The 14,723-nt window shown below is 46.2% G+C and overlaps 1 protein-coding gene across 1 annotated transcript in view; it reads right to left on the reverse strand.

Moving 5' to 3' along the window:
• Positions 1–2,360: 2,360 nt before the first annotated feature.
• Positions 2,361–14,723, reverse strand: part of LOC135366661 (filamin-A-like) — a 75,498-nt gene continuing 63,135 nt past the window's right edge. Inside the window, exons 35-51 of the mRNA XM_064599466.1 lie at positions 14,322–14,507; positions 13,040–13,261; positions 12,731–12,904; positions 12,490–12,642; positions 11,814–11,897; positions 11,189–11,332; positions 10,916–11,095; positions 9,517–9,660; positions 9,299–9,424; positions 8,705–8,851; positions 8,533–8,637; positions 7,336–7,521; positions 7,155–7,259; positions 6,890–7,066; positions 6,091–6,240; positions 5,823–5,990; positions 2,361–4,480 (exon numbers count right to left, since the gene is read on the reverse strand). Coding sequence (XP_064455536.1) covers positions 4,179–4,480; positions 5,823–5,990; positions 6,091–6,240; positions 6,890–7,066; positions 7,155–7,259; positions 7,336–7,521; positions 8,533–8,637; positions 8,705–8,851; positions 9,299–9,424; positions 9,517–9,660; positions 10,916–11,095; positions 11,189–11,332; positions 11,814–11,897; positions 12,490–12,642; positions 12,731–12,904; positions 13,040–13,261; positions 14,322–14,507 — 2,753 coding nt within the window. The 3' untranslated portion in view covers positions 2,361–4,178. The remainder of the gene's footprint in view (positions 4,481–5,822; positions 5,991–6,090; positions 6,241–6,889; positions 7,067–7,154; positions 7,260–7,335; positions 7,522–8,532; positions 8,638–8,704; positions 8,852–9,298; positions 9,425–9,516; positions 9,661–10,915; positions 11,096–11,188; positions 11,333–11,813; positions 11,898–12,489; positions 12,643–12,730; positions 12,905–13,039; positions 13,262–14,321; positions 14,508–14,723) is intronic.

Genomic DNA, 14,723 nt, shown 5'->3' on the forward strand with positions numbered 1-14,723 from the left:
CCTACGCATAGGACACAGAGGTGAGGTTTACGTGCTGCTGGAAGATTGGTGCAACGGGATAAAATATCCATCCGGAAAGAACATCCAACGGGGTCACTTGACGGAGGGTAAAAATGATCCAAAGGAGAAAGAAAATCTACACGGAAGAAACACCCTAGGGAAAGAAGGTCCAAACCAGGTAGAAGATGCCGTAATCCGTATCAGTATCACACAGTCAGTGTGATATTAGGTAATTAATGTAATTAGGTAATTAACGTTGTATTAGGTAATTTAATAGTAATTTAACTAACTGATGTTCGTGAATTCTAAAATTCTCGAGCTTTGGGCGGTCTCGAATATTTCGCTGAAGATCGAGTTGACGCATGAGGATGGATACCGTAGCTTGGCGTGAAGAATTCGCGAAAGTTGGTGGTCGTGTACACAGGGTGTCCACCCTAACTATAGAAGTAATTTTTAAAAATACAAAAATCACTTTTTCCCAGTTTTAACCAATGGCGGTGTACTCAACGCATAAAGGCCCGCCTTAAGATGGCTCAGGCAAGCGTCTGCGACGATGCATTAATTAACTTTTTAATTATCTACAATGGTAAGACTGACCCGATGAGAACTTGGGAACCCTTGTGGTCACTGGTAACGTTGCCGTGTTAAGAACGAAAATTGAGGCAGTTATAACGCGAGGAAAGGGCCTGGAGATAAGGTGCCCTAGTGGTCATTTTTCGACGCTCAAGTACGAGCGCTCCCGTTTTCATCTCCTGTGTATGCGGGGGTGGGAAAAAGGTGTGGCACCAATCTGTCCCCTTGTAATCTCTTCCCTCTGCAACAGCGTTTTCCCTCCCCCGCGTACAGAGCAAAGGAAAACGGGAGCGCTTCTACTTGAACGTACCTTTGAATCGGCGGTAAATACCGGGCGTAATCGAGTAGGGCCCTAAAAGATCAGGGGCTATATATTCGCGACCCCTAACTTTCAGCAGACAGCAGAACGTACTGCACCTATCCTTCCGTATGCATAATCTCTTACGAACAACAACTGTACAATACAAAGAAGTTCTAACGGTATCACGTGACGGAGGCAAAAAAAGAGCCAAACGAGAAAGAAGATCCATATGGAAGAAACTAAGATGGAAAGAAGATCCAAACGCGAAAGAAGATCCATACGGCAAAAAGATCCACAGATCTTATTTCCTGAAATCAGACTTACTGTAAGGAAGTTACTGGAAGAACGTAGCTGCATCCGTCTAGTTGCGGATTACCTTTTAGCTGCAGAGACGTAGCGGTGCCACGGCGTATCTGCCTACTGTTAAGAATGTCAAATGAGGAGTACAGTACTGCGGTACAGCCCCATTAATTCGAGCTCAAAGGTGACCAAAGATTTCTTCAAATACAGTGTGACACAAGATCGAGATTTCCCTTAGCGCTGTATTATATCTGCTGGACCATGGGTCTTCAGCGATGGAATCATTGCGGATCATCAGCCTCTTTTAGCCATGGCTTTACGGGAATACTTTGATTTTGTACAATACAGCCATGGAATAGAAATATTCAAGAGCTAACCCTTCCCCTAGTTCGTACATACACGTTGGGACAAAAGCTTACGGAATACAAGAGAGGGGTACGTTTTCTTTGCTGCGACACCCTAGCGGCTGGCGAAAGTGGGTGGGTTCACAGTTTCGAGGGGGTGGACGAGTACGTTGCTAGCGACACACACAGCGCTAGCTTCCACTTCCCAGGAAAAAAACCAAGCGATACTGAAACTACTACTGTGTGTAACTAACAGCGCACGTTCAACCCCCCCCCCCCCGAAGTAGTAAACTAACCCGCTTCCGCAGGCTGCTAGGGTACCACACAGAAGAAAAAGTACACCTCTCACATGTTCCGTAAACTTTTGTCCCGACCTGTACGTACTATGCAATCTTTGTCGCTATCGTTGGGTTTTCGACGATGCCAAGTACGTACGGGACAGTATCCAAGAAATTGAGACCTTAACATCTTGTCACTATAAACGCCCGGAGAAGAAAGCCACACTGTACATGCCAGATCTCTTCACGTGATGCCAGATGGTCTGTGAACATCATTATTATTATTATTGGCCCCAAAAATTGGTCTGCTACTGCTGCGGCACTTCAGCCGCGCCGTCTACGTCACAAATCACCATACTGGCTCTCCAATCAGGGTAGCTAACCTTCCCAAGTTTACTCACACACTCTTTGAGCAAATGGAGGGTTTCTAGAGGGTGTTGAGTTCAGAGCACAGGGTGGTTGGAACAGCTCCTGTTATTTGTTGAAAGCACTTCCCAGCCAAAATTGAAAATAAATATGGAGTCACATTTTGCTGCTCCTTTAAAGAAAAATCACTGACACAGCTACAGAGGTATTCAGTTTTATTATGTTGATGGGCATACAGTACCACAAGAAATGCCATCGTCGTTGGTGTCGGTATCATAAGATACACAGGTCGTTTTTAATCGAAGAGCAGCATCCCACCCATTTTGTGTTACCTTGCAATTTGTTAAATTGCCACTGCACAGGGGGAACTCCTTTATGTAAGATAACTATATGAACGTGTAAGACACACCATGCACAAGCACAGTTTCCATTTTTAATTTTTACACCGCTGTGCAGAACTCGACGATGGACAGTTCAATAAAAAGATCTTCTGTTTGTATCAAAACATAATGTGCACTTCTTGTAAGCTCAGGAAGAATTCTGGTAAAAAAAAATCACAAAACAAGTACCCTTCGAGCACTACGACAGTGTGTCTTTTCTATCTGAGATTCTGTTCACTATAAGCTTCTCATGCAATCTTGACATACACAAAGTTCATTTATGTGTATATGAAAACGCTATGTACACCAGAATGTAGTCATAGGTTGTAAGTATCTTCAGTCAAAATATATGTACATGTACAGAAAAATATCTCTCTCTTTAAATGTGAGCTGCTTTTCAGGGAACAGTTTCTTGTAAAGCTTTAGTGTCCGTATCTGAGAACATAAAGCTGTCCATGAAAAATCATGACAACACATGCGGACGGAATGGACGTTGGGCGCACTGACTTTCAAATACTGAAATAAATGTTACATATTTATACAAAATATAGATTTCATTATGAAGGCAGCTACACAAATAGGAAGACGAGAGGGGTGAAAATAGGAGTTAGACTCGAACAAAGCCTGCCACTTTTTCCACAGGCACATTAGTGTTAGAAACTTAATGCACAAGAGCTTTCAACAGTTATAAGACAAACTAAAAAAGTAGCAAGGTACAATTGTATAAAATGGTGGCACATTCAAGTACAAAGACTGTCGTAACCCTTCTTGGGAAGATATTCACCGTGTCACACCACTGCTCGGTCCTAACCTCACAGCGCTGCCAAAGGCACATTTTATCGTTGTTATATCTAATTATTCTTATCCCATACAATATTTTATATTGGTTGTATTCAAAATATACATGCAAACATTTGGTAAGCACTGCATCTAGCAGTCTGATTTTGCCCAATAGGAGCACAAGGCACAGTTGCATAGCCAGTATGAACGCAACCTCCAACATCAGAACAGATATTTGTTTTCAAACATAACATTCTTGATGCAGAGATTGCTTGCGCTATTTCGACACCGCTTTATACTACTGAGAACATCAGTCGGCATGGCTGACTTAAAATACTGTGGTGAGTAACTTATGATCGGTCAGTTACGAAAATTGCATATTAAACTGTATTAGACCAGCTAAAGTGTTATATTTTATTGTTCTCACGCTCACAGAGAAGCGCAACCGCAACAGCAGAGAACTAATCATCAATTTACTCATTATTGACACTGATGGGTCCCCTCCGGAAATGCTAGCTAAAGGGACAGGACTTCACAATAATTCTTAACCATACTGTTGGGTGAAATGAAGAGACCTCAAATACCTGTATGGTTTATCCATGTTACCTTATGCTCGATGAAAAGTAACTATGCTTGCTTCCAGACATGACCGTTAGCATACTAACTGAACGAGCTTGCAGGAAAGGTACGTTCATAAAGTTTTGGACGTGAAAACCCAGTTCTGCTTTGCACATTGCATAATAACTCCCACAAATCATTTTACAATGGGTGACGTTGAGGTCACTGTGTTGTTGCACCTCAGCACGGGTACATTCATTCCGGTCATCACCTCGGCGATGTACTGCGTACGACGTTTTCAGAGCTCATGCGTTGAGCCTCTCCAAGACATCTGCCCCATAGCAGTGCTGTAGGCGTCACCAAAGTAGTCCGACGGAGTCGCAGCTGCCGCCGCCGGTTGGTTTGTGGCGAACTGCCCCTGAGCAAAACGTGTCAGTTCTTCTTGGGTGTCGAAGATCATCACCATGAAAGGCGATCCTGGTACGTGTTCTCCCGACCACTTGACTTCGATGCGATAGTCGCCCGGTTCGGTGGGGTCGTACTTGCAGAGGATAGTGCGGTCCTTCTGGCTCTCGCGTTGCATTTCCACCCTGAATGCACCTACGTGTTGTGAGAGTCACACGAGGAATGGTTATAAAGACCCCAGGGCGTCTCAGATATTTGGTGTGAGGGAGAAGGTTTGGGTAAGGCTGGGGCAGAGCACTTCAACGATAATTACGATAATGCAACTATGGACACCGTTCATTTCATCAGTAGTTCACAAAATTAAAGAGCGTTATTTCATCACGTGTGGCCAAGACACTTCTGGTACGAACAGTCGAAGCCTCACAGGCTTTCGTACTTTCCAGGACCTAGTGGGGTCGCCATGATAGGGATCGTTACTACTTATACGTTTTATCCTAACGTATAGAATAGTACGTGAAAACAATTGGGCAAATACAGCGCGTTAAGTTACGCAAACCGCCACATGCGAGTTGCACCGAAATCATTTCTCGCCACCGAGCTGATCGAATTATAATGGCAATCGAAAAGTGCATTTCTGTTACACTCAAAATCCAGCTTATGCAATGCTACAACAATGAAGTGCACAATTTCTGTTCTCAGCTCTCTCTCTCTCTCTCTCTCTCTCTCTTTCCTTCGCGGCGTCTCGTCGTCGTGACGTTGCTGTGACGTCAAAAGCTTAAACAACCGCTCGAACGCACTCTCATGCGGAGGAGTCGCGTGGAGTGTCGTCTGACGCACATAATACTCTGCTCAGACAAACACTGCAAGACCTTTCGTCCTTTTTCTTCCGTAATTTTCTATCGTCTGCTCTTCCGTAAACAGCAAGAATACAGCAAACATTTCATACGGGATGAGCACTGAGCGCTGCAGCTTTCACTTTAAAGGAGATACAACCAACGCGCACCATGTATCTACTACGGTACAAACATTGCACTGCTCTTCGGTAGGTAATTGATTTATCTTCATGATACCAGTCTCTTTCGACAGCGTTTCGAAATTCACATTGAATGGACGTAACACATCACCACTTTTCCTGTTTACATTTCTATGGGCACCACGGGAGTACATAGTATTGACCAAAATTTAACACACAAATTGACAGGCACACCACTGAAATATCAAAGGATGCGGATGAAATGTTCTACATCCATCTAGTGGCGTAGCCGCGTAAAAGCCACCCATTCTCATAGGAAGTGCATATCCCTGCTGAAGATGGTGAGTACTCCTGCCGCCACTCATGCTACTAAGGCGCCCTTCCTGATGGCTCCACGTGATGACATGTACTTGCCAAAAAATCGCTAGTAGGTAAAAATACAAAAAAATCGTTTAAAAAAGCATCATCCTTATCCCCAATTCGCTTTTTCCGGCTGTGGCAAACCATTTTGGAGCTACCTTGATTTGTTATGAGGACAGCGACGTGAAAGACACGTGAGTTTACCTTTTGGCCCGCGTATGCGAACAGTCAGCTGACCTGCTCCAGCGCCTCTAGTGTCACAAATGAACCGGCTCTGGTACACAGCCAGCACACCCGGTTCAATTCCTGGGCCATAGACGCGAACTTTGGACGCATCTGGTGCACCCGCAATTCGTATCGTAAATGGGCTCCCTAAAAAGTAAAATATATTGTAATGCAGTATGCCTGATCAGAAAACCGCACAAGTTGAATAATGTAAACTTGTATAAGATGCGGAAGGAATGGCACACACCTTGTATGTGGTCGCCGCCATACTTGACAGTCAGTAAGTGGCGGCCTCCTTCTTGTGGCTTTAAGTACAAGGTGAAGGTTCCATCTCGGTGGTCGTACAATTCACAGTGTGCCATCTTGTGTGGGCCCATGCAGTGCGCTGTCAACTCTCCTGCAAATAATGTTTTGCTCAAGGTAAAATGTATCAAACAAACGTCATTTAGCAGGAACGGCCGTGAGCGTGAAATGTCGTGAAAGGCGTGGACCACAATTTTATTACATGTTTCGATATACCGTGTTTTCTACAGTACGAAGGTAATTGCCTCAGGACGAGAGCCGGCGATATTTCGAACAGAGACTATTCCTAACAGTCTCTGTTCGAAATATCGGCGGCTCTCGTCCTGAGGCAATTCCCTTCATACTACCCTACCGGTTCACTGGATTTCTACCCGACTACGTGTTTACTACAGGCTCGGTAGTCCAGTACGTCGATGTTAACGTGAGATATTCCTCTTTGACATCGCAGTAATTCGATGTGTGCAAGGTGGACCACGGAATACGGAACAAGTTTTATAATTCACTACGGTGGCGCATCAAACAAAACAACAAAAAAAGGTTCGTAGATTGTAGCTCGATCCTGTGCCGTGCACACTGTGAGTGGGCACACCGGTTTGTAACCGACCGCTCATTCAATTTTTACATTTTATCCTAAAGAACCTTCTTGTTAACTGAAATACTAATAAAGCAGAAAAAACTGTCTTGGTGCACTGAGACTGCCACATAGCGAGACATAGGCGCAGATTTCACGTGAAGTTGCTCACCTGGTCCAGCTTTCCGGGTGTCGATGAATGCCTTAATTTCTTTCCCCACAGTGCCACCACGAAGACCGTCACCAGAGCACTGCACTTTAGATGCATCACAAGTAGCGGCGACGGTGACCTTCAGTGGACAGCCTTTGACCTGACGCTCCGACCACATCACATTCAGGAGGTAAGCACCTGCATCCACAGAATGCCGCACATCGTCCATTCAAGTAAGTCACAAAGTATGAAGGCGTCTTTCGAAAGCACACATCTAGAGTCATACCTGGTACGGCCGGGGTATAGGTCACTTTGTAGGTGTTGTTTCCTATTGGGACTAGTTGCACCGGAATGTCAGCTTTTACTCCATTGAGGCTTACTTCGGGAGAGCCTGCGAGTATGAAGCACGTGCAGACAAAAACGGTTATGACACCCTCTATGACCTTAGAAAGAATAACAGCACTCACCAGGTCCAGCATCTGATCCATCGATCACGAATTCAGCTTCCGTCCCCACTTTAGCTCCGGTGAGTCCATGACCACGAAGGACGACACGAGTATGATCCGGAACCGGTACCAGAGGTTCAGCGTGGGCCGCGAACGGCGAATTCGGGTGCGGGAAGTCATTGTAGTACACGTAGATGAGGTAGTCACCTGGTGAAATGGCACCGCAAATTTGTCATGAGTGATGTCCACGATGAACATCAACTGGACAAACTTGTGGACAAACAAAAACGTAGCGGGAAACGCAAGTAAGGGGACCACGCGCGTTTGTTTACAGGGAGCGCACGAAACACGCAACACCGGGGCTGGGGCGGATCCTGACCCTGGGTGGGGGGGGCGGTTTCTTTGTTGAAGCGCGTAGTGGAGGAGGGCAAAAATCCAACGGAGAGGGAGGAGGAAATCCAATGCATAAGCTGACGTTTGGGGGGCGATCCACCACTGCCCCGAGGACAATCATACAGAGGTCTGGCACAGCTTTGTAACTTCTCAGACCCGTATCACTAGCAGACGACAAGTGCTAGTCACGCAGCTTGGCACGAATGTGAGCTCTTACTACCCATGCATGAGGTTTAGGTTTTAAAATATATATATAAATAACCAAGAATAAGACGAAGAACAGTCTGAAGATTGCTGCATGGACAGACGAGATTTTGGTTTCAGTTTACGTTCATTTCGCTTATGTAATTAGACCTCATTAAAAACCCGTTTTAGCGATGGCGTTCATAGGATGATACTTCCAAAGATTGGTTAGCCACTCCATGCGGTATTATAATGATAACTGCTTCGAAATGCTTCGAATCGTGTAACTTCACGTTGCTACACTTCTTTCAAGAAGGTTCTCCAGTCTTCTCCAGTTCTCCAGTCAATAGTCTTTCTAAATATTTTATATGGAAGTTTGGGTTCGCACATTATTTTTTTATAACATAGATATATTCCAACGAAGTCCAAAAGATTTCCGTGTATACTAGAAGCACGTCTCGGTAAAGACAGTCCCAACAATTTGAAAATTCAAGCTTTTACGGTGCATTGTACATTACATTGTACATTACACATTGTATGGAGGAAGCTACATTTACCGTCGTTCCTATATAAATATATCTACTTATAAAGAAGTGCTGCTCCCCAATACAACATTAACAGCTTAGAACAGCGACGACGTACCTTCTTCTCTTGGAGTGAAAGTCAGTTTATGGCGATGACTGCTGGCCTGCTCAAGCGTCCCTTCTATCGTTTCGCTGGGACCGCGGACCTCTACTTTCAATTTGCCTGCATGATTCGTAAAGACATTGTGCATGTTACGAGACATCGTACTTCAATGAACGCTTTGTCTTACCTGGTCCTGCATCAGTGACGTCCATCGATATTTTCTTTTCGTGTCCAACTACCAATGGGATACGGCCCTCCTCGTCCATCAAGCTCTCCCAGCCACCGATTGCACGAACTTTATGGGGGTCAACAACCTTTGGGTGGAATGGGCTGCCTGCGAGGTGATATGTACAATTAGTTAGTTAATAATTCGTGAGCGCTACCCACAACTGAACTCTGATATGCGCTCGTAAAAGAACCAAGAACAAGACCCTAGGACTAAGGGCGAACGACGCCCGTCCATGGGGCAATTTGTTAGGGTGGAGAAGTGCATGAGTATACACAGGCATTTCTCCCTAGCAATGCACTCCAAGGACGAAAGGCGCTCACCCTAGCCCGAGAGGTGAGTTGTTGGACTTTTTTTCTTAATGCAAGGATTAAGTGCCCTATGCCCTATGAGGCAGTGGCCTACACTTTTTCCTCAAACTCTTCAAATGCACTGCCAATGAAGAGGACGGTGCGCAGATAAAGAAGAGTTCCTGTTCGAAACATCAACGTCTATCAACCTGGAGGTTATGCTGCAATCTAGAACTTTTATTCAATTGGTAAGACGACACTTTACCTGGAATGTCTTTGCCGTTCCAGTTGATGTGGATGTCAAAGACGCCACTCTCCAGAGGCAAGTAAGAAACAATATAGACCCCTTCCTCTTCTTCCTCAATGGTCATCTCAGGTTCAGAATCGGGACCTACAAGAGGATGGACTCGAAATTAGAAAGCTCTCTCAATTTACCAACCAGGAGCAAATGTCAGCATGTTACGGTACTTTCGGGTGTCCTACCGTCAATCCGAACATCCGGTCTTCCCCAGAGACCGTGCGCATCAATCTTGAAGGATGCCATGATGTCTTTTTGAGCCACTGACAGTCCATTGCCAGTTACTTTTGGGGTCCCACCATCTTGAGCAATGAATGTTATCGGGCTTCCTGCAAAAGCACAGGTAGAAGGATTGTGCTATGCGAGTTCCAGCACCATCTGCAAGTATGCGCGATTTTTCCTTCATGGGCGACATGCTGGTGAGAGACATTCGGGTCACTGCGGCAAGTGTCCACATAAAACGTTCACTGTACGAACCGCTCTCACGTGGAAAACTGTCGTTTGTACGATATCGTCCGCATTTCTCACTCTCTCCGTAGAATACGTTCTTGCGTGCGCAATACAAGTTTCCGCGCGCTGGGGAAGTGTTGCAGAAAGAAGGATACGGAAAGAAAGAAGGATACGGAAAGAAAAAAGGAGGCATCAAGTCCACTAAACCAACCTTTTGGGCTTGTTAATAGATTGAATCCATGGCGTTAAAAGTGGTAAAAACCTGCGGGGCAGATGGGGACAACGGGACAACATGGGAAGGGCAACACCGAGCGCTCGGTGTTGTGGGTTTCGCGCAACAGAGGGCGCTCGGTGTTGTCCGTTTCGTCTCCGTGTGCCCTTAGGTGGTTAGCAGTTTTAGCATGATGAAAGTATGAAGTGTCTGGACCAACGAGTGCGACATGCACAACAAAACTAGCTCCTTCTCGTCGGCAGTGATGTCATCCTCGGTTTCCGGAAACGTGTGGGCGGCAGCGCATGCGCGGTGCGCTTGTTGCAATGCCTGGGGTCCCCCGCCCATGTCGATGAACGTGGTGTCAGTCTTGGTGCTCACTTATTCGACAATAAGGGTAAGAGATACCAAACTTAAAACATATTCAGCGTAGACGGAAATTTCGGTCACGGAGGGTCAAGCTGCGTCTATAACTGTACGTGGGCAGTAACTAGGGTTGCGATGCGAGCTGCAGTTACTATAGGGCACATTATCTAGCACTTGCTTGTTTTCCATAACATGCATGTAGCTGCCTTAAGTGGCCGTGTTCTCTGCGAAGTATAAGTACATGCTCCGTATCTGTAGTCCCTATCCGTATTCGAAGCAAGGCCACACGAATACAGACGCATTATCCACGATTTTTCTCAGGAGGAGGGGTGGATTGGGGTCAGGCTCAGGGCAGCATGCTACGTGCACCGAATAATATCAATTGAATCACGTGGTAACTACAGAAACTGAGAGGGTTTGGAAATCCGGCACCAGCAACCCCAGCCCCACCTCTGCACACCAACATAATATCAGCCCATACTCGACCGCCTCCCTGCATAGCACAGGTGCACCTGTTCCGATTCGGACGGCTACAGCTTAACTCGAGTTGTACTCACCTGGAACTTCAATGCCACCGTAAGTAATGGCAATGCGGTACTTTCCAGGCACAGTTGGAGTGAATTCGATGAGTTCTCCGTCCCCATCCGGGGTACCTTTGACTTCAATAGGCAGGTTGCGCCCCAAGGGACTCGTTACCGTAACGTCCAGTTCCGAGTAGCCCGCATCTCTCCGATTTACTACGAAAAACAAAGAGCGATATACATTCTAGCGTATGCATCGCTGCAGGGTGTGTCACGTGATGCGTTCCAAAGACAGCAGGTTATACGTACGGGCGAAAGAGATCTTCTCGTTCACAGAAAATGTGGTGGTCCGGACCTTCTGCAACACGACTCGGTTGGCGTCAAAGACTTGGCACATGAATGGCGAACCCGCGATCGGTTTCCCTTCGTACAACACTTCCACTTTGTGGCTTCCTGCAATCATTAGGCGAAATGAAGGGCGCAACTCTAATTAGCGTATGAGGTTGATTCATTGATTAAGAAAATGAGATATGAGTCCCGAACTCACACTTAGCATCAAAGTATGGCATCAAGAACTCACACTTAGCATACAAAGTATCGACAGGAAAAACACGCTCATGTCCTGTTTGGACACAATTGTCTGTAATCTCGAACTCGTGGAGGAACGATACCCCCTACCGCCGGTGTCGCGCAAAAAAGGAGGCACACGAAAATGGCATCGAGGACAGGCCGACCGACGACGGAGCAGGTATCACATGCCCGCGGCGCTTTCGTATTGCGCAATTCTTCCGATTTGTGCCACTGTGTAGCGCACGGAACAGCACCGCCGATAGGCGATCCTTTCGCACCAGGAGCTAGAGATTACAGTTCAGATAACAGATTACAGCGCGAGTTTAGTCGAAGCTAAATAGTCGACATTTCGCTGTCTCTGTACCTGCAACGCATGCTGTCCATTCTGCAAGTAAGCTGCCATCCTTTTGTTGAAAGCATTTCACAGGCAGTGGAGATCCATTTGGAGCTGGGGAAGAAAGAAAAAAAGAGAGATTGATGTGGACATGCTGAAGTGCAGCGTCACTCGATATGTAAGTCATCTACGATCAGCCCTGCTTCTTATACTGCACTTCGAATTTCTTTAGGAAGCTTCAGCAATATAAAGAGACGTGGGTATTACCCTAAGGCACGACGAAAGTAGTGATCGAGCATGTGGTGGAAGCCATCGCCTAGTGCATCTTAAAACGTTTCGTGCAAATTAGCGGAGTCTTCGGATAAACTAACACGACCCCAGAAAAAATCAACGAAAAACATTGAATTCAACGCATCAGGTATATTTGCGGTGACAGCTTCCCAAACACAAGTGACGTAAAGTAAGAGTCAAAAAGACACTTAAAGGAGCAGTGAAATTACATTAATGACTGCTCAAGATGCCGTTCTTGGTCAATAATGAAGTGAACGACCAAAAATAATCAATAAGTCTATGAGGAGCTACGACGTCAGTTCCGGCTCGCGCTCCTGCATCTCGAGGCTTCGTGTTCCACTAAGCTAGGCGTTAGTGAGTGTGATTTTTTTTACTTTGAGTCCTCCTCTAGGTTGCCCTGCGTTGACGTACATACCTGTAACCAAAATGTCAAAATCCTTAGCGTCCCCGTAACCGCCAGTCTCAATAATGAACGACGATGTCTTGGACAGCTGTGCAGTCTTGAGACCGGGTCCGTGTGCTATAATGGCATGACTTGGGTCCCGCACTTCCACGATTTGTGGACAGCCTACGTGGACAGATACAATGGAGATTTTCTTTTAAGTGCCCATCTGAGTAAGCGTAGGCGCCATTAGGCACCGGGAGAATTATTTTACCTGGTGCTTGATGCCCATTGTAATACACGTCAATTTTGTGAGGCAGGTCAGACTTGGGCATGTAAGAAACCTTGTACATTCCAGGACCTGATTCTCTGATGCTGTTCCGAACCTCGCGACCTCCAGCTGTGATGACCACGTTTAGGTTCCCACGACCTGCCCTTGTTGTGTCCACTGCACCAGGAAGCCACCCTCACTCTTCATACAACGCACCATAAAAATAATGCGGCCGACTAATGAAAGTAAACTTGAAATGAAACTAATGAAAGTAACGTAACAAAAGTAAAGAATGAAAAATAGAAGGCTTACCCCTGAAAGTCTGAGTGCGGTTCACGATGCCGTCTTCAATGTCCATGACCTTAACGCGACTGGGGTCGCACACTTCTACAACGAATGGTTTACCAGTAACCGGGTTACCATTATGAAGCACCTCCACTCTGTACAGCCCGACGTCCCTAGTGTGGTACTCTGCTCGATACGTTGTGTCGTCCAACTTTATCACGTTGGTGCGGACTTGTGTCTCTGTAGGTCCTTTTGAATGGAAGGCACATGATAAAATATGGTCAGTGCCCGTCTTCGGCTGCTACATCACCGGTTAGTATGGTAGTCTCGGTGTCAAACCTAAGAGCGGCACGAAGTGTAGTCCGTTAAACCGCAACAGAGTCACTCCGCTGGGGAAATTATACTACAGCGCCACCGCATGCCGCCTATAGAGCTCCCATTGCTTTGCTGTTGGCACACTACTGGTCGCGGCATAAGGTGACGCGGCTAGCTATTCCATAGCCAATAGGAACAAGTGTAGAGCGGGGCCCAACGTGTCGTTTATAGGTTGAACACGACTATAGTATACTGACTGAAGGAAACGTTTGGCGTCTGGATGAGGAACCTCTCTGAATGCTTATGAACTAACGTATACAAATTTAATGGCCATTTAATTTGACAGTATCGGCGGGCGCATCTCACTGAAACAGTTCAACACACTGTGTACTGTTGGAGTTACCAAGTTTGGGTGCGCCTAATGTTATAGCATGACAATTATGTGCGAGTTGCGCACACGGGATACGTGAACGTACTGCAGAGTCGTAAGCACTTCATTCCAGTTGTGGAATTTTGCATTCGGCTTAAGAGGCTATAAAAGTACAATAATAATAATAATAATTCCTGGCTTTATATGGGGAGACAACTATGATCATGAGCGATGCCACAGCGGTCGCTCTGTGGATTAATTTGGTCCACCTGTTTGTCTGTTATGTTTCACGTGCTTTTTTCACAGACTCAGCTCAGGGCACACCGTATTTAGCGTCCCTTGTGAAAGACAGTGTGTCTAAGCAACTTGTGGCCTGCCACCAATTTGCTGGCGTCCTCGGTCAGGATCGAACCCGCATCCTTGAGATGAGTAGGCGAGCACGCTACAAACTAGGCCACAGATATAAAAATACAATATCTACAGTACCGTTATAACAAGCTATGGCTGAAAACCTGTTCTCACTGCACTCCGGAATGCATTGCAAGTCTGTGCATTCAGACAACATGATCGGGTCATATAGACACTGAATTGCCGAAAGAAGCGAAACACAGTGCAGGCACTTACCAGTAACCTTTATATCGATGTCTCCGCTTGCACCATTGCTATCAATCTCAAATGCGTTCGTAGATCCAACAAGACCCTGCTTGAGTCCATCTCCACGAGCAACGATCGGCGAAGCGCTGGTTTTCGAAGCGCTACGGGCTTCCACAACTGCAGGGCTGTCTCGGATGTCGATTTTGAACGGATTTCCTGCATTGACGCAAAGAACAGTACAGTGGCACACACGCGTAACCTACTTTTACTTCTTTGTTGCTTTCACGTATTCCTTGTTGAATGTTTACTAACGTAGGATATCTTTTTATCTCCGGGAGGGGGACGGGTTTCCGTCCGTGCCAGAACCGAGAACCCCGAGAGAGGCGAACATGAGGGGCGACGCACGGCTCGCTTGCACGAAAGTTGAGGCTA

Source organism: Ornithodoros turicata, chromosome 8 (assembly GCF_037126465.1).
Source record: "Ornithodoros turicata isolate Travis chromosome 8, ASM3712646v1, whole genome shotgun sequence".
NCBI classification, from domain to species: Eukaryota; Metazoa; Arthropoda; class Arachnida; order Ixodida; family Argasidae; genus Ornithodoros; species Ornithodoros turicata.